Below are 24,265 nucleotides of genomic sequence, written 5' to 3' on the forward strand. Positions count from 1 at the left end.
GTAACTGCAGAATTCACAGCCCACATATTCAGAAACACAGGTCTACCGAAAAGGAGTCATGGTCTCTAATTCATGACTGTAAACAGCACCAAATCACACCTGCATATAGGAGCTTTGCAAGGATTTCAGATTGGATTTTAGAAAGGATATTGCCAGTTCTGAAAAAAACAACACAGTGTTGAAACTGTTTGGTATGTTGTTAAAGATAAACTGTGAAAGAAAAATGCGAGTACTGAATTTATTACCTGTATTTTGAAGAAAGAACGACAGCACCAATTGCATAAAGTTATAAAACACCAGTAATAAACATGTAAATAATCTTCAGGTTTGCAACGCCAAGAGAACACAGACATCTACAAAGAAATATATATATGTATACATGTAATATAATAAAACCATTCATTAGGGAACAAGAAACATCATATTTTTTTACTATATAAAACAGCTGTACAGTGTGCACAGAGACTTTACTGATCTTTCTGAAATGCCTGTCAGTCACTTCTCCCCATCATCATTTGCTTAACATAGTTTCTTTATTGTCCATGGGAGAACTCTAAGTGACCGTCTTGTACTCTTAAACTAAGAACTTACAGTGCAGTTTGTCTCCATATATATATACACACGCATACATATATATACTCACAGATGCACACATATATGTAGATGTGTATATATATGAAAAGAACAAACACACACATGTACACGCACACATGACAGATCTAAATAGCTCCTCCATCCTGTGCTCTTGAATGAGTGCTTATAAAAAATCCCCGCACGCTTTGTGAAGGGAAGAAAACTTGCTGATTGTGCAGATTGAAGTCATTAGGTGGTTTCATTCCTAACAGTCTGCAAACACACACATCTGAATCACATGGTGCTATCCCATATGCCCGAAGAGAGTCTGTTGCAGGAGGTATCTTCTACCTTCTTCAGCAGCGTTGGCTTTTTACAAGGCGGTGGAGGTGGGGCTGTGATTCTTTGCTCAGTGTTGTGCAAGATTTGCGGCCAGTCTTCTCTCTCTTCACACAGCTTTCTCCTCCAATCTAGGAGCTCTTGCAGAGCCACACTCTCATTCTCTGAAAGTCTAAGCTGATGAATAACCTGTTGTGAGAAGGAAATGATAATAATAAAAAAGGTGGATAAAGTTAATTCTCCTGGCAGTGTAAAACTGCAAAGTCCATGTTGAATGATACCTCACCCAGGATCCTCTGCCTCTTTTGTCGTGGATGTAAACCTGTGGGCAGGGCAGACTCGGGTCCTGTTTTCTTATCTCCTTTGTAAAGAGCTCAGTGACATGCATAATGATGTATAAGCAATAACGACTTTCAGCAAAATAACCTTCCCTTGAACTCATGAGAGGTGTTTTATACTGCCAAGCCCTGTCTGAGGAGGGAACCACCTTCTGCTCTCCATCCGTTATTTGCAAAGGGCACCATGGAGCGTTATAAGCTTATCCACACATTATAGTAGGATGATGAACAGAAATCCTGAGACTGCTACAGCGTGCCCTGGCTTAGCCATGTTAGATGGTGAGTGTCTGTGAGTGCTTCCATTCTTTACAATTAAAGAAATAAATAGATGCATGTGGGTAAGCACTCAGGTTCTACACTTTTGCTGAGGGGAAGCTGCTCTCATTTGTACTACAGCTGAAAGAAAACAGATCAAACAACCCTGTTAATAATTTGAAGCAACGTTGTCCTCCAAAAGGGTTTAAAACTTTGTGCTTAACTCACTGCCCCAGTCCCCATTTATCATTCTTTACGCTGAAAATAAAGAAAAGTAATGATTTAGAATTGCCTTATTTCAATCTCATGTCTGAAAGTCACGGAACTGAAGTTGTATGAAGCAGGTGCCAAAAATGAAACAAATGGAAAAAACTCCCCTATGTCAGCAAAGGCTACATGAACACAGTCCTCTGAAACACACAAAACAGACTGCCTACAGTGATGAGTAGCCCATATTTCTAACAACTTGGTCTTAAAACTGTTGTCATATAATACTGTTATACTCACAAAATACTCCTTTACACAGAGCAAATAGCAGCTGCAGGAGTAGCAAGGTTTTGCCTCTAAATGTAAATACCCAAATAGCCATAACCAAGAAACTATAACCTGTTTTGCTGCTTAGAATTAGTAACGCTACTTGTCACAGATACGTGTTATCCTTAGAACCAGGAGCTGGCGCTTGTTTTCCTCCAGAGAATACATTAACAACTTAAAATGTAGTTTCAGTTGGCCTGAAACTATATATAAATTCATCTTGAAGTAGCCAAACAGTTCTGTACTAGATTCATAATCCACCTAGAAGAAACTGTTCCTTCCCATTTAACTTTTCTGTTCCAATGGTTATTTATTTTGTTCAAGTCAGTTTGAAGCCCTCATGACAGCACAAGTCCACGAAGCTATGAAGTTCATCTCTCCATCCTTTAAGACCTACTTAGCACCTATGCAGTACAGCAGCACCTAGAGGAGGTACTGAGAGCTCTTCGCCTGGGGGGTACTCTGTAGCAGAAGGGGCCTATCTAGGGAACATGAACCAAACCCACCATAACAGCTAACTGCCCATGGCCCTTACCCTGCTACCTTCCTTCTTAAGGACCCCACAGGGGCACCTATAAGAGGCACCTATGACATGACTAATATGCCCATTCTTCACCTCACACAACGGGCTCACGTGAGAAGTATGGCTATTCTTGTCAAGGTTGCATTTATACTCCTTGTCAATAATGGCTGCATGTTAGTTACCATGATAAAGGAATTGATGTGCAGTGCCCTTAAATGCTCATGAGACACTATGCAAGTGGTCGGTTCCAGTTGCAAGGAGGGCTGAGTGACATGAGGGGCATTTTTGTCACTGATGGGCAATGAAGTTCCCGGGGTAGAAGACTTTGCTATTGCCTGTGGCTCCTGCTGTTCCTTCATGGAATAGCAGGTACCTGGGTACAGAGGCTTACACAGGCTTTACATTGCTGCTTCAAATGTGTCCTGTGCAAGTCAGACCTTTCACACGTGCTGCCAGAGAAGGAATGAGCCCTTACATGGAGATGCCTGAAGATCGATGGGGAATCTGCTCAGTTTCTGTTTGGTTGATGCTTCAAAGGGAAATGCATTAACCTATACAATGTCTTAATAAAAGGTATTATAATTTCAAGCACAGTTGTAAATTCTGCATTTTTAAGAAAAAAGAAAAAAATGGAAAGTGTTTGAAAGACTTCATTAAAGTATATTTCGGTGCCATCCCAATTGTATGCCACTATGAAATCAAAACCCTCTTTGCTTTTATGTTTACACAAAATGCAACAGGGCATCTCAAAGAAAAATGAAATGTTCCACAGATATTGTTAGAGAGATATCAGAGTCTTCTTGTGTACCAAAACATATTACCTTTTTTTAATTTTTTTTTTTCCAGTGTGAGTAGGAACGATTAGAAGACAAATGAAAAGTTTGTAATTGGAAACAATTTATCAAGAAAGACAGGTCAGGTAGTTTTATCCTATAGGGCAGGTGTATAGTTTGGGAGGCACCGTGACTTACTGTGGCCAATTTCTACCAATTTTTGTGGGTTTAATTTATGGGCATAGAAAACAGGTAGATTGGAATCCAGTCTTCCCAATTTAGACACCTTATTTGCATCTAAATTTTAGGCATTTCATGAACCTGTATTAGGCATGTTTCTCAGGGAGGTGCTGGAACATACAAAAAGCAAGGTGTGTTAGACTGTCATTGCAAGAGTTTCATATGAAAAAGTTTCAGACATAGGTAATCAAAGATGTGCCTGAACACTGGTAGATAAGTATACTTATAAGAAAACAGATATTTTAGAATTCTGTGTTATTGGATGTGCTCAGGTGACAAAGTTTGATAGCATGACTCCAATGAAGTACGGAGGAATTTTCAGTTTTGAAACATGGACAAAGTATTTGTATGGAGGCAGTGCCACTGCTATTCTAAGAAACATAAAGGCACACAGGTGCAGGGTGAAAAGCAAGTACAATTTGCCTGGGCAAGGCAATTGACAAATGCATCCTATTTATAGCTTATAGGCACTGAAGAAGCTTTATTATCCCGACCATGCTTATGCAAGCTGTAAATTAATGTTGGGTCAGCAGTTTCACTGTAGAGCTTATTTTCCAGTGTATAGTGGACAAATGTTGGTCCAGTCAACAAATAAGTGTACATCTTTTATTGTATTTTTTTAAACAAGGATGGAAAAATATCTCAAATCTTTATTCGTTATGAGATTGATCTGGTAAGTAAGATGGAAAAAGTGTCTATTTCAACCTGGATGAAGGACATGCGATGGAAATGCAGTGGAAATGAAATGGGGGAAAATGCACAAGAAATGGCAGAGCTTTAAATGAATCAATTAATTTAATTAGATCTATTTGAATAACATGGTATCTTTTCTCTTTTCCATTCATGATTAGACCTGTGACAAGCTAAAGATTTATTATAGATATTCATTATAGAAAAGACTTGCTGAATCATTTTACACGAAGCACAATGTAAAACAGCAAGCTATGTTTCTTCATTATTATTCTATATCCCGAACAGGTATTTTGTGAAGGGTGAATGAGGTGTGTAGGAAGTAATTATTTTAAGACTCCTGATCTTTTCAATGAACACTGAACAAACAACTTCAACCATTAAGGGGTAGAGATGGTACCAACTGTGGACCAGGATTTTCCTACTCAAAGTCAGTGGTCAATCAGACATGGGCAACATAGCATTTGGGCTAGACCCACAAAAACATATAGCATTTGAATACCTAGCATTTAACAGCCCTGCCATCTGGTGGAAACACCATCCCTGTGTTTGGTATCCAGAGTCCTTACTGAGCAAACAACAAAAGCTGACGTGTCAAAGACAGTGACGCACAAGAGAAGAGCATGTGGACTTACCAAAGCTATTCATTGGAAACTGCAATGGAGTGAAACAGTTAAACAAGATCCATATTTTCCACTGAAAAATATGGCAAGATGAACAAAATAAATTTGTAAGGAGCAGCCCAGGGAAGAGATCCCAGTATTTGTTTCTCCCACCTCACAGCCCAGACTAGCAGACTGCAGAAGCAAGTGCTCTCCTCCTGGCACTAGGGATGTTGGTTGGTGACAGAGCACCGATGGCTCAGTTCCATCAGGACATCCGTGGAAGGACTTTCACCATTATCTAGTGGTTAGATATTGGGAAATCAGAAGATGTGGATTTGACTTCTCTCAGGTTAAGGAAGAGACTGCGTTCCCACATGCTGAGAGGACACTGCGACTACAAGAGGTGGACTCTGAGTGCAAGGAAGAAGGACTTTGGCTCCTGTGCTTTGTGCTGTCCATGTGTGATAAGTATGCTAAAGCAAATCCGTCAGAGTGAGTCCCTTGTGGTTTTAGCGCACAAGAGAGAGTGGAGACAGAGCACTTTGGTTGTACGCTGGCCACCATGAAAATCTTAGAGCACGATTTTGCTTACTGAATTATACACATTTAAGTATTGCACAGTCATTGGAGAATGAGACCCTGAATTGCCTTCTGGATTTGGGCTTTTAAATTCTGCCTAAATTTCACTTTACAGCCTAAAGCAGATATACTGGATTTCAACTTTGTCTTAGAATCAAGATGAGTTGCTATAAGGCAATAAATTATTTTAATTATAGTCTTATTTCTTAGGCTAGTTAAAAAATGCAGTGAGTTTTTAATTATGGAAGTTGAAGGTTTCACATTTTTAAATCATTTGTGGCAAAAGGTATGCCAGATAAAAAGATTAACAGGTCCATTTAAAATCAACTTTTATTTCAGTTATTTAGAGATTTGGCTCTAGAATCTCAGGAAATTCGTTCTGCATTAAAAGATCAAATGCTCTAACTTTACAGAGAATATTTTGTAACATTCAGAAGTAACAAAGAGCTTATATTGTCTATTTGTGTATCAAATGCAACAGTCTTAATCAACAAGCTATGGCTAAAGGACTCATTAAACTGTCTGCCAAACAGAGATTTATTAATTTGCATTGGTAGATTCTTTTGAGTATTTCACCTCATTTTGCTCTCTCCCTGACCAGTGAGCCAGTAGGGTTTACTTTTTAAAAAATATGTGTATTGTATTCTAGTCATTTTTTTGGTCATTTGTGATTACATTGATTTTTCTACTACTATTCACCAGAAAATGAAAAGAAGTGTTTAATTACATTCTTGGATGTTAAAACATACAAATAATTTTCTTTGCACAAAATGTAGCTCTGCATGTTTTATTATAGTTCTGGTTTTAGTTGCTTCTGTAAGTTTTAGTAAAATTCCTGAATATAGACATATAAGCACAACAGAAAACAGATTTTTAAATCACAACACAATTTAAGGACATGTATAGCGTACAAACCTGTGCTCCTGAGATATTTGCATGAGGTAGCTAGTCCATATTTTCCCTTCAGAGAAATAGATTTGTCAGTGTTGGTGCTTTAAAGTGACTGTCAGTAGATGCTCACAATTAATTATTAGAGCATTATTATGTTTCTCTTCCATTAGTGTTTTTAAATTGTTAGTAAAGTTGAGGTCCCATCATGGAATCCATGGGGAGATTGAGTCTAGAACAGCGATGATTTTACCTTTCTAAAATTTGATCGAGATCTAAAGTGAATTATGCAATAAATGTAAAATGTTGATGATAAATTATAATTATCTTAGAAATAGAACTGCCTTGACAAAACCCACGTTTTTAAACTTTTCCAGTTTGTAGGCTGCCTAAAAACATAAGCAGAACAAATTTCAGCCAATAGGTGACACACAGTTGTCTTTATTAGAGCCCTCAAAAGCTGTTCACAAACCCCAGTGGGTCTCCTGAGGATCATCAGTTTTAAAGACAGAAGCGATCGGGATGTTCTCACCTCTCATTTCAAAATTAAAGACACAATTTCATTCAGTAATTCTGGAAATAATACTGTATGCGATTATTAGCAAGACCAAGACATTTTGATTCAACCTGTGACAGGCATGCATATCTCTCACAAAAATGTTTCTAACTCATTTTAATGGCTTCATCTTTCTCTGTTTTCCTTTTGCATCTGATAAGCCTCTGCACTGACTGCTTCCAAACATGCATGTCCCATCTTTTTTCCAAACTACAGGACAGGCACACTGCAACCTCTCAAAAAATCCTGACCCCTCAGGTTCAAACAGATATGTTTGGTTTCTTCTATGTTACAAAAAAGCATAAATCAGGAAAGGATTGCTTTTCCACCAATTCTTGAATCAAGAAAAAAAACCCCTGTCAGCCTACATGTTATTTACCAATATTTTACACTCATTTAAAGATACAAGGGGAAAGCACACAGTAAACCAAGGGTGTGTTAAGAAGCCTAGGCAAGCATTCAACATAAATCAAATCAATATGTAAATTTGTGTTTGATTGGGAAACCTGCATTGGCCATGTAAGACCCCAGCAGGGAGTAGAGAGCAGCTATGATAAATGAGTTTACATGCTTCTAAATTCCAATTAAAAATCTTCAAATACAAATGTACCACTGGGATCCAAGCTGATTCATGGGATTGTCTTGTGAATGCTGGGACGTGCGTTTTTTTGCAAATGCAGACCCACTGGACGTAATAACTTGATATGTGATATGCAACAATAAAGTGATTTTAGTTAATCGTTCTTTTAAACCGCTGCTGATTTTTCTTTGTGTTGGAGCAACCTTACAATCTCCAGAAATAAAACTCTGCAAATGCATGGCAAATGGGTTTGTTGGAACGGAGAAAATGGCAAAGACGACAGGTGCTCTGTCTGGTGCAAATCTGGAATTGCTCCGGAGGAGGTATGCCAGCTTAAATAGTTAAACACGAGATCCATAACTGATAGATATATTGCATTTGCTTTGTTCTAAGCAAGAAAATATTTTTTCTCTCTCAGTTAAAATTTCTTACTACATCAAAAGAATAAACTACCTTTAGAACAGGTGTTGTATCGATGACGTACCAAGGGAAGCTATAACTTTGCTGATATTTTAAAATTGGGGGTAATCTTAAAAGTAACTTTGTATTTAAAATAAAACTAAAAAGGGACTACATTTCTGAACAAAATTGGATCACCACAAGAGTCAGGAAGAAACGCTTTCCCTTCTGACAAGCATTTTTCAGCTATCTGGATTCTTGGAGGGACAGATTTAATTTTCTTCCAAACATCAGCCGTGGGGCAATGCTGGAAGCAGGATATTCTGGTGTCAGAGACCACGCAGGCACAGGCATCTTTGATTGCCCAGTCCAGCCCTCTGCTATCACATGGCATTTGAAAAACTCTCAAGCTTCATCCTAAAAAAATTAATTCCACTGTTTGCCTTGGTTTGGCTTTCTGAAAGGATTTTCCAGAAAATTTCATGAAGGAAAAGTCCACTAAGGATTATTAGCTACAAAACGAAGTCTGCCTTCAGAAGGCCCTTCCTCACAGAACGCTGGAAACTGAGAGACCACACCAGCAAAAGAGGCACCCCGCACCCCTCTGTTTTCCCTAGGCAGCAGCGCCTTCTCGTTTTGCCAGAAAGAGACTCCTGGGCTGCACCCACCTTTGGTGGGCCTCAGACAGAAGATTTTATATTCTTCATCTGACCGCAATTCTATTCCTGGTGTAAGTTGTCTGATTTTCTCTCATAGTCTTGGGGTTTTCTGCTGTGGGTTGTTTGTTTTTTTTTTTTTTTGGGGGGGGGGGTTGCTTTTGGGTGCTTTTTTTTTTTTTTCCCAGGAATACATTTTAGTTGCAAAAGCAGAGCTTGGTCTTCCGTACTTTTGTACCTTTCCCTCAGTGAAGTAGCAACATGCCTGGGACCACAATATTCTCAATTAATTATGTTAATCATCTTCCATATAGCTTGGACGTATTTCAGCAATCAAACTAAGATATTATATCTTTGCAAAACAAAATCAGTACCCAAATCCTGAGTATAGCTGTAATGTGTAATCTGGCAGAAAGTATTAGAACAAGGTAGGCAATGTTCAATAATATATGACAGCACACGTCAGGCACTGTGATTACCTGAGTTGGGAATACAGTTGGACAAGCCTATACATTCAAAACAGGGGTGTATTTTATTTACTTATTTGGATCTTTTGGGTTTCAATCATTTATTTATTATTATTTGTTTTGGCTGAGTTTCTTTCAACTCTAGATTTCTGATATCAACTACAAAATGACACCTTCCCAGAGTGACTAATACATCAATGAGTATTGAAATATACTGTTTTTTTCTCTAAAGTAATATTTCTCTTTCCAGATAAACTGACCACACAATGCTCCTTAAAACCTTCAGAGCACCCTCCTAATTTGCCTCTGACACTTCAGAAAAAGATTATGTTCAGGACAGCAACTGTGCCTTTCTCAAGATGAGTTCTAAAAACAAAGCATTTATCATAGAGGTCTTCAGAACAGCTGACCTAACAATGCTGATACCACTTTTTACATAATCTAACAAAAAATATCTGAAAAACGGAATCATGTTGCTACTTAACTGATCACTGCTGCTTTGTGGTATTAATGGACATATTTTACCTGATCAGAGACTAGGTTTGACACAATGCTTTCGAAGCAATTACAAAAACAGTCATCAACTCATATTTGCTAATGTTGTGTATCATCATTTCTTGTACAGAAACACTACACTTACGGTCAAACAACATTAGAGGCAAACGGCACTTAATTTATGGTCTGTTAGCAGTCTAAATCTCTGCTGGTCTACATGTATGCGGCAGTGTGTGACAGCAAGAGAATGAAGGGCAGAGGGACCAGTTTATTCTCTCTCACACCAGGCACTTATGACTGAGTCAGAAGTGAAGTCACTCTCCACAAGTGCTGTCGGTGGGGTAGTGGACCACACTCCCGTTGAACTCAAATTTGAAGCAGCCTTTTAAGGTGACCCATTGGCCGTTGTGGCAGCCCAAGGGGAATAACTACACACTTTAGCCAAACACCTGAGCTTAGGGAGGGCACAGGAATGCTCAGGAGGTTTTTGTTCCCTTCTCCTCAACAATCACAGCCTTCTACCAGGGGAAAATGCAATGAGGATGAAGCAATGGAGACAGAAAAGGGGCCTCAAATGTGTAGGGAGCTGACTGTGGCATCTACAGGTTTGAAAAGGAGAATCTGCGCTTTCCCTTTTGGAGGTCACAGCAGTCAGATCTAGGACATACTTGCTGAGGAGAGGGGCATCAGCCTTCCAAAAGCCCTTGATACAGAAACACAAGATACTGTACCTACTGATGAATTTATACTATGCCTCATACCATTTAATCTATAAGGCACATGTTTCTGACTGTAAGTCTTCTAAAAATAAAGCCGCACTGTGTTACAAGACCTGATTTTTGTCTGTATGTGACATTACAAAGAGAATTCTTTGACTTTAGTGTCAAAACAATAAACAAAACACAATTCAGGGGGATATACTGATTCAGATCAATGATAAATATGTAACATTCTGTGTCCTTTCTTGGATGTTATGTGTTTACAAAGGCGTTAGTGATTTTTTTATTACACCAGACTTGTTTGATTGCCACGTTTTGCTTCAAAGATGATCAAAGATTACTTCCAGCTAATAGGCAAACACGACAGACATTAATAACGAATGTTAGAGCCCAGTGTTTAGAACTGTGACAACGGGCGGGGGGTAGCAACACATTGCATTCTTGACTATTCATTTTTTTTAACTTTTGATCAGTCAACAAAAGAAGCGATTGGCAACAAATATTAAATCAAGTAGGAACAAAGAAGGCCCTTGAAACCATAATGAATATGCAGCTCTTTCTGAGGGAAGAGACTGCTGCAAGCAATGCGATTTCATGAAATAAGAGCTATGGCTTAAGCTATAATGAAACAATAAATACATTCTTCACGAATATGAAAAGACATTTCCAATTTTTCATTGTCAGATGTTGGCTCCTATATTACTGCAATCTGCCAACCTGCACTATGGGGTTTAAACAAAATAGAAGAGATAAGACTGCAGATTTTTTAATATAACAATATGTGAAAAAATAACCATCATTTTTTATCTCACTTCTTTGAGCACGTTACAGATAAAACACGTTTCAGAAGTGGGTAACCAAAATCTTATGTCAGGTTGTATTGTATGTCTGATATTACTTAACCTACTAGGACGGCAAGCTGCCTGCTTGTTTGTGTCTTGTTCTGGGAGTATTTCCATAGGATGTTGAATGCATGTCACATCCTCTGATTACAAATAAGCCAACATTCAGCCACTAGAAAGCTAAACTGCACAAAGAGGCTTTGTGCCTTTTAATGGGAAATTTTCTACCTTTCTTCTCTGATGGCTGAATCTTCAGGAGAGTATGGTTGCAAACTAACTTGCATAGAAAGCAACCTTATAAATGTAGGTGGATTATTACAATTATTTTTATTTTATGGAACATAAAAGATCACATTGATATGCGTATGAAGATGAATATCATATCTGGAACATCACATAGACTTTCTACTTTTTTACTCCTTAGTCCCTCTCTCTTTTTACTCCACCACCCTGTGTTCTGTCCTTGGTTCTTTCCGTCCTGTTTTTCTTCCTTTTAGTTGTTTTTCTCACTTCTCTGTTTTTTTCTTCTTCTCTCTGGCTCTTCCTTCTTTCCTCTTTCTAAATCCCCTATTCCATTTCATTATTTACCTTCTCTCTCAGCCATTTTATTCTTCTTCCAACCTTACTTCTCTGAATCATCCTTTATCTGGTGCCTGTTTTACTCCCCACTCCCGCCCCACACACACGCTTATTATCACTCTAGTCTTTAATCTGCCCCTCACTTCCCATCTGTTCATTATCTCCAGGTTGTCCATCTCATCCTGTTACAGACAGACCATGTTGCTTCTTGCTGCCCACATAAGAAACAAGGAGTCTTTTAGCTGGCCTGCTTTTCTTCATTCCACTGTATCTTTCTCACACCACATCCCACTTGGTAGTGAATGTTAATAACAACTTTAAAATATTTTTACCAAAAATAAAAAGAATACAGTCCTGGATCTGTGAAAAAGAAGACGACAGGGCCGCTTAGCTTTTGTGTGAGGTGCCAAAGATACAGTCTTGCTTTTGTTGACTTTATTTCATCTTGCTGCTGTTGCTGACATTCCAAAGAACTTATATATTTCAACAGTCTTTATGCTCTATCTTTTAAACATACACACTCAGAGGAGCTATCGAGAACAGAGGAAGCAATAAATACAGTCTGGAGAAGAGAGCCCATTGGACTGGCTAAGGAACTGAGAAACGCGTCGTGTAAAAGAAAAAGAGCACAGAGCTAATATTTTATAAAGCTTTTTTATTTTGGAGGAGGCTTTGGGTTTTAGACCCTGCTAAGCAATTTCAACATTTCTGGAGTCTCCAGTATGCTTTGGGATCACTTCCCGGAGTGTGACTGAATTGAAATGACTCTTAGTCATAACAAAATTTTCTATCTAAGCAAGATTATGGCACAAATGACCAGAAGAAACATCTCATCCATTTTGGTGGTTTCTTTACCTCTGGAAAGAAATTATGGGATAAGAATTCAAGAGTACAGATCCAGGCACATTTGGAAGTCCCAAACTGTTTAAACAAATCACTGAAGCAATTTGAAACAATAAGCATTTAAATAATTTTAAATCAGTAATTTTAAATCAAGTTGAGAAAAGGAAGTTTCCCAGTTTTCTACTGTTCAGGGAGCAAGAGGCGCAGCACAGTTACCAAAAGGTTTTCTGTAGAAGCTGAGTTAGATACAGTCCTTGCAGCTGATATATGTGGGCTTAGTCGCTAAGAGCAAAGTACGTTTTCTTGTAAGGGTAGATTAGGATATTGTTTCTTGCAGTACCATTTTACTGTAGATTTCTAGTTTACATTTTGAAGATTTCCTTGACTAGAATGTTTTGGTTTACAAGGAAAGCACAAAATACATGGAAGCTGCTGTGCTGGGTTGGTGAAAAGAATATGTGTGGCTCTTTGCTAACAAATAGTTTCTTAAAGATCTACTATCCGAACAAACTAAAGCACATGAAACTTCTTGACAACTGGTTTCACCCCCAAATTCATGGTTCAGTTTTCATCTTCATTGAGGATGAAGATGATGCTACACTGTTATATCAGATGTTAGGTCCTTTATGTTTTTATGTAGTACTTACTTGCAAGTGATGTAATCACTTGGAAATCATAGAATCATAGAATCATTCAGGTTGGAAAAGACCTCTGAGATCATCGAGTCCAACCGTCAACCCAACACCACCATGACCACTAAACCATGTCCCTAAGTGCCTCATCTACTCGTCTTTTAAATACCTCCAGGGATGGGGACTCAACCACTTCCCTGGGCAGCCTCTTCCAATGTTTAACCACTCTTGCAGTAAAGACATTTTTCCTCACGTCCAATCTAAACCTCCCCTGGCGCAACTTGAGGCCATTTCCTCTCGTCCTATCGCTTGTTACTTGGGAGAAGAGACCGACACCCACCTCGCTACAACCTCCTTTCAGGTAGTTGTAGAGAGCGATGAGGTCTCCCCTCAGCCTCCTTTTCTCCAGGCTAAACAACCCCACTTCCCTCAGCCCCTCCTCATAAGACTTGTTCTCCAGACCCCTCACCAGCCTCGTTGCCCTTCTCTGGACACGCTCCAGCACCTCGACGTCCTTCTTGTAGTGAGGGGCCCAAAACTGAAAACAGTATTCGAGGTGCGGCCTCACCAGTGCCGAGTACAGGGGCACGATCACTTCCCTACTCCTGCTGGCCACACTATTTCTGATACAGGCCAGGATGCCATTGGCCTTCTTGGCCGCCTGGGCACGCTGCCGGCTCCTGTTCAGCCGGCTGTTGACCAACACCCCCAGGTCCTTTTCTGACAGGCAGCTTTCCAGCCACTCTTCCCCAAGCCTGTAGCGCTGCATGGGGTTGTTGTGACTCCAAGTGCAGGACCCGGCACTTGGCCTTGTTGAACCTCATACAAGTGGCCTGGGCCCATCGATCCAGCCTGTCCAGGTTCCTCTGCAGAGCCTTCCTACCCTCGAGCAGATCAACACTCCCGCCCAACTTGGTGTCGTCTGCAAACTTACTGAGGGTGTATCTACAATCTACAACTGTAGAGCCACAGAACAACATGAAGGAAATGTATTAGTTTAAAAACCCCATACTTTGTTGTTCTTTTAACATGCAAGACTTTAATTTCTTTTGATGTAAGTTCTTTCATTTCTGATGAGACAAAAATCAAACTTTATTTTTAATATTCTTCTCCTTTTTCTAGCAGAAGAAAGTAGAATTTTATTCCATAACTTTCAAATGAGAAATATTTTGTTAGTATTTTAACAATAGTTTTCAATTTTTGTCCTTTTTCATTTTGATAAAAATTGACCTTTAAGTAATGATTGCCCTAGAAAAGTAGCATTTATGGCCAACAGTAAACTTTTTTTTTTGTTGTTTTCAGCAGACTTTACTTTAGAGATGATCAGTTAAGTTGCTGAGTTCACATCTGCATGATATTTTATACTTGGTAATTGCTTCCAAAAGTGTTTGTTAAAAGATTGAGCCTTATGATGCATGTCGACAGATATTGAGCTTAAGAATTTGCTCTCTGAAGTGTGTAAGTTTGCAGTGTGCAGGAAGTATCGGGCAGTGATGCAGGTAATTATCACCTGATGTGACAACATGATGGTACCATAAGCCACAATGCCTAAACTTTAGTTGGATGTAGATGAGCCTTGAGATTCTGTGACAAAAATGAAATTAAATCCTGTCCCTTCAGTAAGGAACTAGCAGGGAGATATTAAAAAAACCCCATAAATATTATAAATCCCTGGAAGCTAATGAACCAGTTTCCTTTAGCTGAAATGACAGAGTGTCTGCCAAGAAATCCAAGGACCCAGTCTATGTTTCTCTCTCTAGAGCAATTAGTCAATCAGTACCTTCACAGATCTGTGAAACAATCTGTCCTATTTCATACGTCTGTGCAAGAATTATTTTAAAGTGATAAGGTTACTGCAGTGAAGCCTGGCAAAGATTTTTACAATAGGGTTGTACGCTGTTAGTGTCACCAGCAGCATGCTAAGAAATGTCAACTGTAATTAAAACCAATCATTTTCAAATACATGCCATGCTTTGGAAATGGTGAGGAATGCTTTTTACAGTAAGAATTCTCAGCCCTGTGAACACAGACTTTTTTTAAGATTATTTTTTCTTTTTGTGGGAGGAAATTTTTTTCTTTTTCTTTTGGCAACACCATTTTGGAAGATGTTTATTCATTAAGGCAATTGTATCAAAAATCACAGAACTGCAGGTTCCTTCTCTAAACTTGTCACAGTTCTTACTGAGCTTGCATTTAAGGATTGTCCCTGCATGTAATTCTGAGTACATGCCATGGAATCTATTTTAAAGATTTGTGAAACACTTTGGCAAAACATCTGTTTACTGAAAAGTGACATTTCAACGTACTGAATTGAAATTGTGTTCAGTTTTTGGCAAGTAGTTTTGGAAAAATCAAAAATACAAGTTTGTAAATGGTTAAAGACTTGCTTCTAACATAAAGCGTTTAAATGTTGCAGACTAATTTCACATAGGGATACAGTTTCCATTTGCAAAGATAAGAAGAAGATAATGGCTCCCCTATACCCAGTTCATTTAACTCTCCACGTACTGCACTGATGTAGTAATTTAAACATGATCCTCCTTCATCTCAGGCAAGCATTTTAGCAACAGAGGTGTAAGGTGCTCCAGGACTAAAGTGTCTCACTGTGTGAGGTTTATAACTGGAGCAGTGTCCGGGACTTGGATTTTTCATTCACTAGAGAGGGCTCTTTGGCCACTCTCATGCCTAATAAGTATTTGGTTGATCATTAAAAATTGTAACAGAGACAATTGAAAACATTGCCTCCAGCCACCTTCATAATCCTCTATCCTCATCCAGTATACTGATCTGGAGACAGTAGACCTGTAAGTACTTTTTCACAATATGGTCAAAGTACGTTTTGAGAGTCTGAGAGGTATGGTGATGGCAAAGATGTGTTATTGCGTGCAAGATGGGTATGTGCCTATGTGTGCCAGGGCAGCGCGGCCGGCCTCACTTACGTACCTGAAGAGATCAGTGTAGTGCCGAGTGCTGTCTTGGCACAATTTTTCAACCCAGAATAGGCGCTGTAGTTATGCCTGTGCTTTGGACAGTGGTGCAGAAAAACAAAAAGTGAAGACTTTTGTACTAGTTTGCTCACATATTTACTCAGTTAAAACCTATTGTTTTTCAAAGTTACGTTAAGACCGAATATGATGTTGAAGGTTGAATCCCATTCCTGTTGGAGTCAATGGCCAAACATTCATTCACTCGGTTAGGGCCAGTATTTTGTTGTAATAAAATGTCAGCTGTCCCCCGCAGACAAGAATTAGCTTTTAAATGTGATAAAGCACTTCCCTTACCTTCTGGTAAAAGAGTTTGGAAATGTAGCATTGGTTAATGAGAGGTTTCTGTTGAGGAAACTCCTCTCAGCTTCAACATATTTTCTCTTTGGACAATATTTGGCTTTACTGTAAAATTCTTACAGTCATCTCAAATAAAAAAATGACTCAGGAGTACCCTTTTAGAAAAGTGGACTGAAGACATAAAGACAACAGGAGAATACGCTAATGCCATTTAAGTGAAATAAAATAAAATTTCTTGAATGCCTGCATGCCTGAATTGGCTACTTAGAAAGTAAAGTGTTTCACATTATACATAAAGTGCTGAAGAAAAGAATGAAGAGATATATTATGACAAATTTTATTCCTTTTTGTTCACTTAATGCACATCAAACTTAATTCTGTGTTGTTATTTTAAAGTGACATTAACTAAACAGAAATTTTAAAAGAACCAAAGTGCAAGCTTCACACTACCTCAGTACCTATTGCTGTTTTAATTGCTAGATATTTTGATTTTAATTTTTATTTACTGATATTTGTATAAAAACAGTGAAGACCGCTTTTAAAGTCTTCACTGCTTTTATATACAAATGGATGATATAATTATGCATTTATTCCTATGAGGTTCATTATCATGCAACTCATTCTGGTATGATTGAATATCTTGAGAGAGATAACATCTTGGTCCTCTCAGGGTGAAGAGACATATTTCCTGCCTGAAAATAGCATCCTCACAACCAGCAACAGTAAGTACCATAAACTTTGAACTCTGCTATGAGAACCTTTCAGGATGATTATCCTCCCAGAAAAAAAAGTTAAGAGTAAATTCATTATTGTCCTTAGCTCCATACAAACCTGTAAAAGAAGTCTGCATTTTTCAATGCCAACACACAAATTTGAATCAACAGCTTTCAACATGCAGCTACTATGATTTTTTTTCTCTTTTACTGTTTCTAGTAGACTGTCAATGAAATATTTACCTGACTAGTGTGGCTCTCCCTATGTCTTTGAATCGATGAGCCTGCCGTAGTGCTGGCCGACAGTCTTGAATATTCATTTTCCTCTGGTAAACCTAAAGCAGAACAATACTAGTTTATAATCTGACATTTATGCATTGGCTGATTTCAGTGTGAGATTCAAAAGACCTTGACATGTTTTACTAAAAAAGAACGAAAAAATCACACATTTGCCTGGATATTTACTATTTCCATGCTTACTGAAACTGGAACAATTATTGTTTACCAAGTATGAATAGCATCATAAGTATGCATGCTGGTTTACAGAAGGAGCAATTGTGCTGAAAGAGCCTACAAATAACACATTACCTATACACTGGCCAGGGATTCCTCCTGCAATGCGGAAATCCCTGGCTCCTCTTCCCCTGGCTCCTTTTCATCGCAGAAGCAATGCAAAGGGAATGGAAAACAGGCCTGCGGTCTGCTCTCAAATTAATGTCTCTAGGTCACACGGGAAGTCGATAGTAGGTCCAGGACTTACAACTTCATCTCCTCAGTACAGAGTTTTTTGTAATTCTTGTACTTATTGTGCACTCTCCAGGTGGGAATTAGCTGCCCAAAATTTAGCTGTGTAAAAACCAGTCATCCAGTGTAAAAGAGCCAGGTAGTCTCCCTCTGTAGTCAAGAGAAACAAACACCTCTGCACACTGATCCTAGAGCGAGGCTCACTGCCGGCGCTTCCCCATCACTTCTGCCGGAGTGGGAAGACCATTCACATAGCACTACGGAGGATCTGAAAGGCGGGATGAGGGGAAGCAAAGGCAGAAGCAGAAACACAGGGAGTCCATGATAGGCGTTATTAAGCTCCTCACAAACTAGAATCACAGACACCATGGTAGGTCTGGTATCCAGCATTTTTGATTGCTTCATATAGCATATATTCCAAATTTTCACGCTGCTATGGCATCCATAAACAGCATATCACCACTCCTTCTTTAGTCAACTGAACAGAGATAGCCACCACGAGAAGAGGATTCATCCTGGTAAGAGATATGCGAGTTGAATTGTTCTCAGTAGATCACCTGAGATTTACTAACTAGAAATGGATAACATCTAATCTGAAGCATTTGATTAGACTAGGCATCTACCTTTTGTGTGGCTAAAACTAGGTAAGGTGATTCTGGGCCTAGATATGTAACTTTTAGATAAGAAAAAATGAGGTGAGCCCCACTCTTTGCATATTATACACAACATACACAGAATCATAATGGAAACAATTCAAGGTTCAAATGCAATGAATCATAAACTACTTATGGGATTATGTACTGCACTAGACATAGTTCTGTTCCATGTTCATGTTCAGTTGCTTGTTCAATCATGAAACTGGCATAGAAACACACTGTGAAACATGCTTGTCTTCTAAGCTGCTATTTTCAGTATTAAAAATGTTTTTTTAATTTTATTATTTTGATAAATGAGCATTAACTTTTACATGGTTACTGATATATGATTTAACTCATGAAAATATAAATTGCGTGAATAATCCCATAAAATAACCTGACTTTGAGAGAGAAATAGAACAAGAATTTTAAAGAGAAGGAATGTTCCTTATTCCTTTTTGGCCTCTCTACCCTGCTTTTAGTTTCACCCTTATAATGGTGCATCTCCACAGCTTTGTAACTAGGGACAGCTGGGGTTTTTTTATTTGTTCTTCTGAATAAAGCTTGTGTAAAGTATTCATAAATACGGATCTTTTTCTACAGCTTCAAATCATCTGGACACACACAGGCAGTGAAGAAGGTGGAACCCCTGCTTGCAGTTCAGGAGTCAGGTCAAATCTGGTGAGAATCCAGCATTTCAGTCCTTTTCTGCCTGGTGCAAAGAGGGATTCTGACCCTGTCTTCTCAGTGATTTGAACTATGTCTTGTTTTGCGGTGGAGTTATCACTTTTTGAAGCTGGTCCATGATATATTAGGTATGTACTGGGGCGAGGTCTGATATTCAAGGTCCCCAGTATACTAGGCTTGTAAAATATATGTAAGTTACCACTATTCCTTTCTTACCTATATGAAATTCCCTGTCTTCCAACTTAAAATTGTCCCTCAGCAAAATCACATATTTTTGGTCAAATGAAATGCTTGAAATAAATTTCCCTCCAAAAATCCAGTTTTTGTCACCACAAAACAAATCACTTTTTGCAAATCATTTCCTGAACTAACAATTTATTCACATGGATTCAGTTTGGATATATCTCAAAGAACATAATAAAAAATTATCCACATTTTAATGCAAAATGCCTTTTTAAAGTAGGTGTTATTCATTTAATTCAAATAAAAGATATAATGTAAAATACTTCTAGAGATAACGTAAATATTTCCAGATATAATGTAAAATTATTCTAGACCACCATAAATGAATGAAAATACTTTCCTAGGCCAGCAGCATGTTTTGAAGAAGATATTGCTTTTGCACTATATTCATACACTTTAGGATCTACCATCCAAGACAGCCTTGAGCTAAGAATAAGTTTATCAATGATTTTCTATTTATTTCTATGAAAAGCACTTTGATAAAAGGTCTTATCAAATAAGTAAAGTTGCCATGTGCAGCAACAGCACGTCCTCATAGACATGGCAAGCAGAGGCTTGGTGGAGTTTGGAAAGATAAATGGAGTAGTTGATTACATTCTGAGAGTTTTCCTTTACGTACACCTAAGTAAATATTAGGATACCACAGCTGTACACTGAATAAGACCTTGCTTAATTCAGCACAAGGTTGGAAGCATCAGTTTAGCAGGGGCAGAACTACAAGAACATAAGTTAATCAGGGGTTCAGGCTGGAGCACAAATTACACCATCTGGACTGGGCTTTCTTGCAACTATTCTCAAGTTACCAAAGGTAAGCCTAATTTGGCAATATTCTGGCAAAATTATGCTTGCTAACATTATTACTGCAATTTTATGTAGTGGTGAAAATGATAGCAAGGAATATTATTTAATCAATAATCTCTAACTGGAGAAGTTAAATGGAAGACATGCATTCTATTTTTTTTTCACATCATCAGGAATATGGCCTTGTCCCAAGCAATATGTGTATTCAAACTAGAAACCCAGTCCTTTACCCACTTACTCCTTGTAATGCCTTTTCTATATTGTTTCAAAGGAAGATCCCACACTCAATCCCTGATCTTCTTCCTGTACTTCCTATTTCCCATTTCTGCCCTGTTCTCAGATACTCCTCTTAGGATCCTTCAGATAAGTAGCTTGCATCTCACATATTGAGATCTAGATCACTGGACATCTAGAAGTGGTTCTGTGATTCCAGAGAACCTCCAGTCTCATAGGCTCTGCTACCCCCGAACTGGAGACCCTGTACCTCCTGGCCTCCAACATCCATATTTGCGAAACAACAGCAACACCACAGAGTCTCTGAGCCTTGCAACTATGGCCACACATCATTCCCCAAACCTTCTACCTTCCTCCATGATTCTGCATTCACATACAGGCTGGATCTACTGATCAGCTCCACTTGATACATTGGCTGCTATAGCATAAAAGAGGCATCACCAGGAAAGGCAAGATGTAAGGCTCTGTGCTCAAGAGCATGCAGCCTGTGTCATAGTGACATGCCCCTTTTCTGTCAGGTTATCTGCTGTGACACCTCTCCCATTCTGCAACTTGTTGCCTGATGTGCTTAGATCTGGCGGTAACTCTCAAGAGACTATACAGCAGACGGTAGCCCACAGGTGACCTGCTTAGACAGAATGGCTACCTTCTCAACAGCTAAAGTTTAATCCCCTTGCCTGAATAACGCATAGGGCTTTTGGTGAAACGGGTTCTTATAGTTACTCTTATGCCAATCAGCATAAACTATATAGTGAGTCCATTCACATGGATCTCCATACACAAGCAGTGGACCTCAGTTATAACTGAAGAGAAGAGGAACAACCAGAGAGGCTTCAAGGGACAGCAGCGTGCCAACGGAGCTGGATGAACAGCACAGTGCAAAGTGCGTGCCTGTTATGACCATTAGGCACGATGCAGCACAATGCTCCTTTGGTCCAACAGGGCTGTCTCTTCTATACAATATCCACTCTAATTTTCGCTTGGCTTACGCAGAGTCAGTACCTCTACAACACACTCCACTGGGGGTAAAGAACTGTCAGATATCTGGGGAATCTCTCCCTTTCACTAACCAAAGGTTAGGTCACCTCAGTCACTTATAATAGTTGTCATATTTAAACATTTCACCCAATGATTAAACACTCCTCTATATCCTATTAGGTACTAGTTGGAAATGACAACAAATTTCAGTAAACTTTTACCTGCAGTGTTTGAGTGTCTCCCACCAGAGGATCTGCTGTTTTGGGTGATTTAGGATCACAACTTTCAGCATTGTAACGTAAAAGGTTATTATAGGCTTTCTCATTACTCTCTGTGTTTGGACAAGAAATAGCAAAAAAGCTCTTCCTTTCAGACTAAAAACTCTGGTAGGTGTGGAAGATTTGTGTCAGAAAAGTCGGTTTGATAGCACAGAGCTGTAGAATGGTGTTACTCCTAATATTAAAGATAAACTAAAGAGGAGGATTACATTATATAAAATGAAAAAGCAACTTCTATTAAAATTCTGAACTAACAGCAGTGCCAGAAATTAAACTCAGCTTCCGAAAGCAACACAGCATTAATCTGTTTGGAAGCTGAGCCAACCGTCTTTTTAGCTGCTTAGTAACAGTTTTCTAAAGAATTCATCAGGTTATAAGTAAGATTAACATCTTCGTCAAAATGATGATTCTTATGACCATGGTGACTAAGTTTCATGATGCTTCAGAGGAGTGGTGCTGACACTTCATTCATGACAGCAAAAGATTAGTCTTATTTAAGAAATTGCTTCTGTATTAACTCATATGAGTAATGTATGAATCTAGACTTCAGTTCTATCAGTGGAAAGTAGATTATATAGTTGCACTGTGTAACAGTGAGAAGCAGATTGCTCTATATTCAAGAGTTTTGTAATCTCAGGTATCAACTATTTAATAATGCATTTCAGGTTTTATTTTCCTCAAAGCTAGAGGAGTTTGGTATAGAGTAACAAAGAAATGAAAAAGTATTTTACATGGAAACATCTCATGGCACATTCTCAAATATCAGTATTGCCTAGATATATCCAACAAGACACAGATTTCAAAATCATGAAGATGTTAAGGTTGGGTTCTGGAAGGATTTTTTTCCTCAGCAAACTGGCAAACTGGTTTTGAATTCGTGTAATCAAAGTACATCAAAGTTTTCCATATTGTCAACTCTTTCAATTATTGTTAAGGGTGGCTGGAAAACTAACATTCTGTATCACAAAATTTATAATCTGATTTTGCTCTGCATCATGGTAAAATCAAAGTTTGCATCATTTTTACAACAGTCTGATAGGCAAAACATAGGTTTGAACCTTGAAATACCACAAATAATGCTAATTCCTCACCCAGTGGGATACTGCCAGACCTAATGGGAGTTTTTTTCTACTCATAGTATACAGTGAATATCAAAACCATTCCTTATCAAAGCTGCATCAAAATTGGGAACCTTCCATGAAAAATTTGGGTTTGATGAATCAGTGTTTTTAATGGAAAAAAAATCTTACTGGAAAATTCCATTGCACAACATTACACCTTTATGATTAAACTTTCCATTTACAAATAGTTTGAAAAGAATTAGTTTATGCATAGTAGATACTGTATATTATGAATATGAACAGCCCTGGCTACTAGTGGTTGCAAATACACTGATAAAAACTTCACACAAACAATTACAAGCACCCATCTCACCTATTAGTCAGCCTTTTATTCAAGCAATGACTATTTATTTCAGTAACTGAGGTCGTTTACTAACTTAACTGTAATCATCACAAATTATAAACTTAAAGCATCATTTCATTTCTAAGCTGAAAAAAACACAGCTCTTGTGATTAAACTCCCAGTTAAGCGGTCTGGGGATAAAATATAAAAAGCTGATATCCCACAAGTCCCATTAGGACATTAGAATATATGGTTAAAATCCTACATAGTAAGGAATCAAAGACTTGGTCTACCCACAGTTTTTGTGTTAATTTAACAATCTGTCTGTTATACATACTGAAAGTATGCTCCCCTCCTCCCCAAATTATTATATTGATACAAATGGGGACACGGTTGTAATGGACAAAGATGTCTTTTTCTTCTGTCACAGTGCGTTGCCGGTTCCACACAGGAATGAATGCACCTTTACACTCGTATAACTCCTCAGACTGGGTAAGTTTTCTGCTTTGATTATCAGAGAGAGCAGGAAGAATTATTTTGGCCAAGCACTGCAGAATTTGGAGGATAGGTTTTCTTGAAAAGAAAGGAATTATTTGATTTTGAAATGTTTCATTTTGATAATAAAGCTTGATTTTTCATTTCAAAACATTGCATAATAAGCAGCTCTATCCTTTTTTTTAAAAAAAAAGGATAGCATATTTGGAAAACAAAATGCAATATTTCACTTGACCTAATATTTTTTTCCCTTTGATTTTTCCAGTATAGCTCTGAAACTACCAACTGCGTTATGTGTAGTTCTACCCTTAACAGTAAAAGGTTATACAACTGTCCTGCTTACACAAACCATATTTAGACTTAAGTTTTCAGCATGAAGATAATTGTACCCAGTGCCATGCAAGTATTTAGATATCTGCTTCTCCACATTCCATCGAAATAAATACTTTCTATTTGTCTTGTGTCTGTTCATACTCGTGTATTTGTATTGTGTGATTTTATGTAATACAGGTGTTATATCCTTAGGATTTAATGCTTTTAGGACCTTGAAAGATTTCATTCCTTCTGTCATTGCTCTTGCACCATTTTGATCATCTTGTTGCAATGATAAACAATTTGTCATTCACTGGTAAGGCACCTGTAGCAAAGGGAGATCCTGATTTTC

At 38.3% G+C, this 24,265-nt stretch overlaps 1 protein-coding gene across 1 annotated transcript in view; it reads right to left on the reverse strand.

Moving 5' to 3' along the window:
- Positions 1-224: 224 nt before the first annotated feature.
- MYO16 (myosin XVI) overlaps positions 225-24,265 on the reverse strand; it is a 317,122-nt gene continuing 293,081 nt past the window's right edge. Inside the window, exons 34-35 of the mRNA XM_076361144.1 lie at positions 17,346-17,437; positions 225-1,101 (exon numbers count right to left, since the gene is read on the reverse strand). Coding sequence (XP_076217259.1) covers positions 868-1,101; positions 17,346-17,437 — 326 coding nt within the window. The 3' untranslated portion in view covers positions 225-867. The remainder of the gene's footprint in view (positions 1,102-17,345; positions 17,438-24,265) is intronic.

This window comes from Aptenodytes patagonicus, chromosome 1 (genome assembly GCF_965638725.1).
Source record: "Aptenodytes patagonicus chromosome 1, bAptPat1.pri.cur, whole genome shotgun sequence".
Lineage (NCBI taxonomy): Eukaryota > Metazoa > Chordata > Aves > Sphenisciformes > Spheniscidae > Aptenodytes > Aptenodytes patagonicus.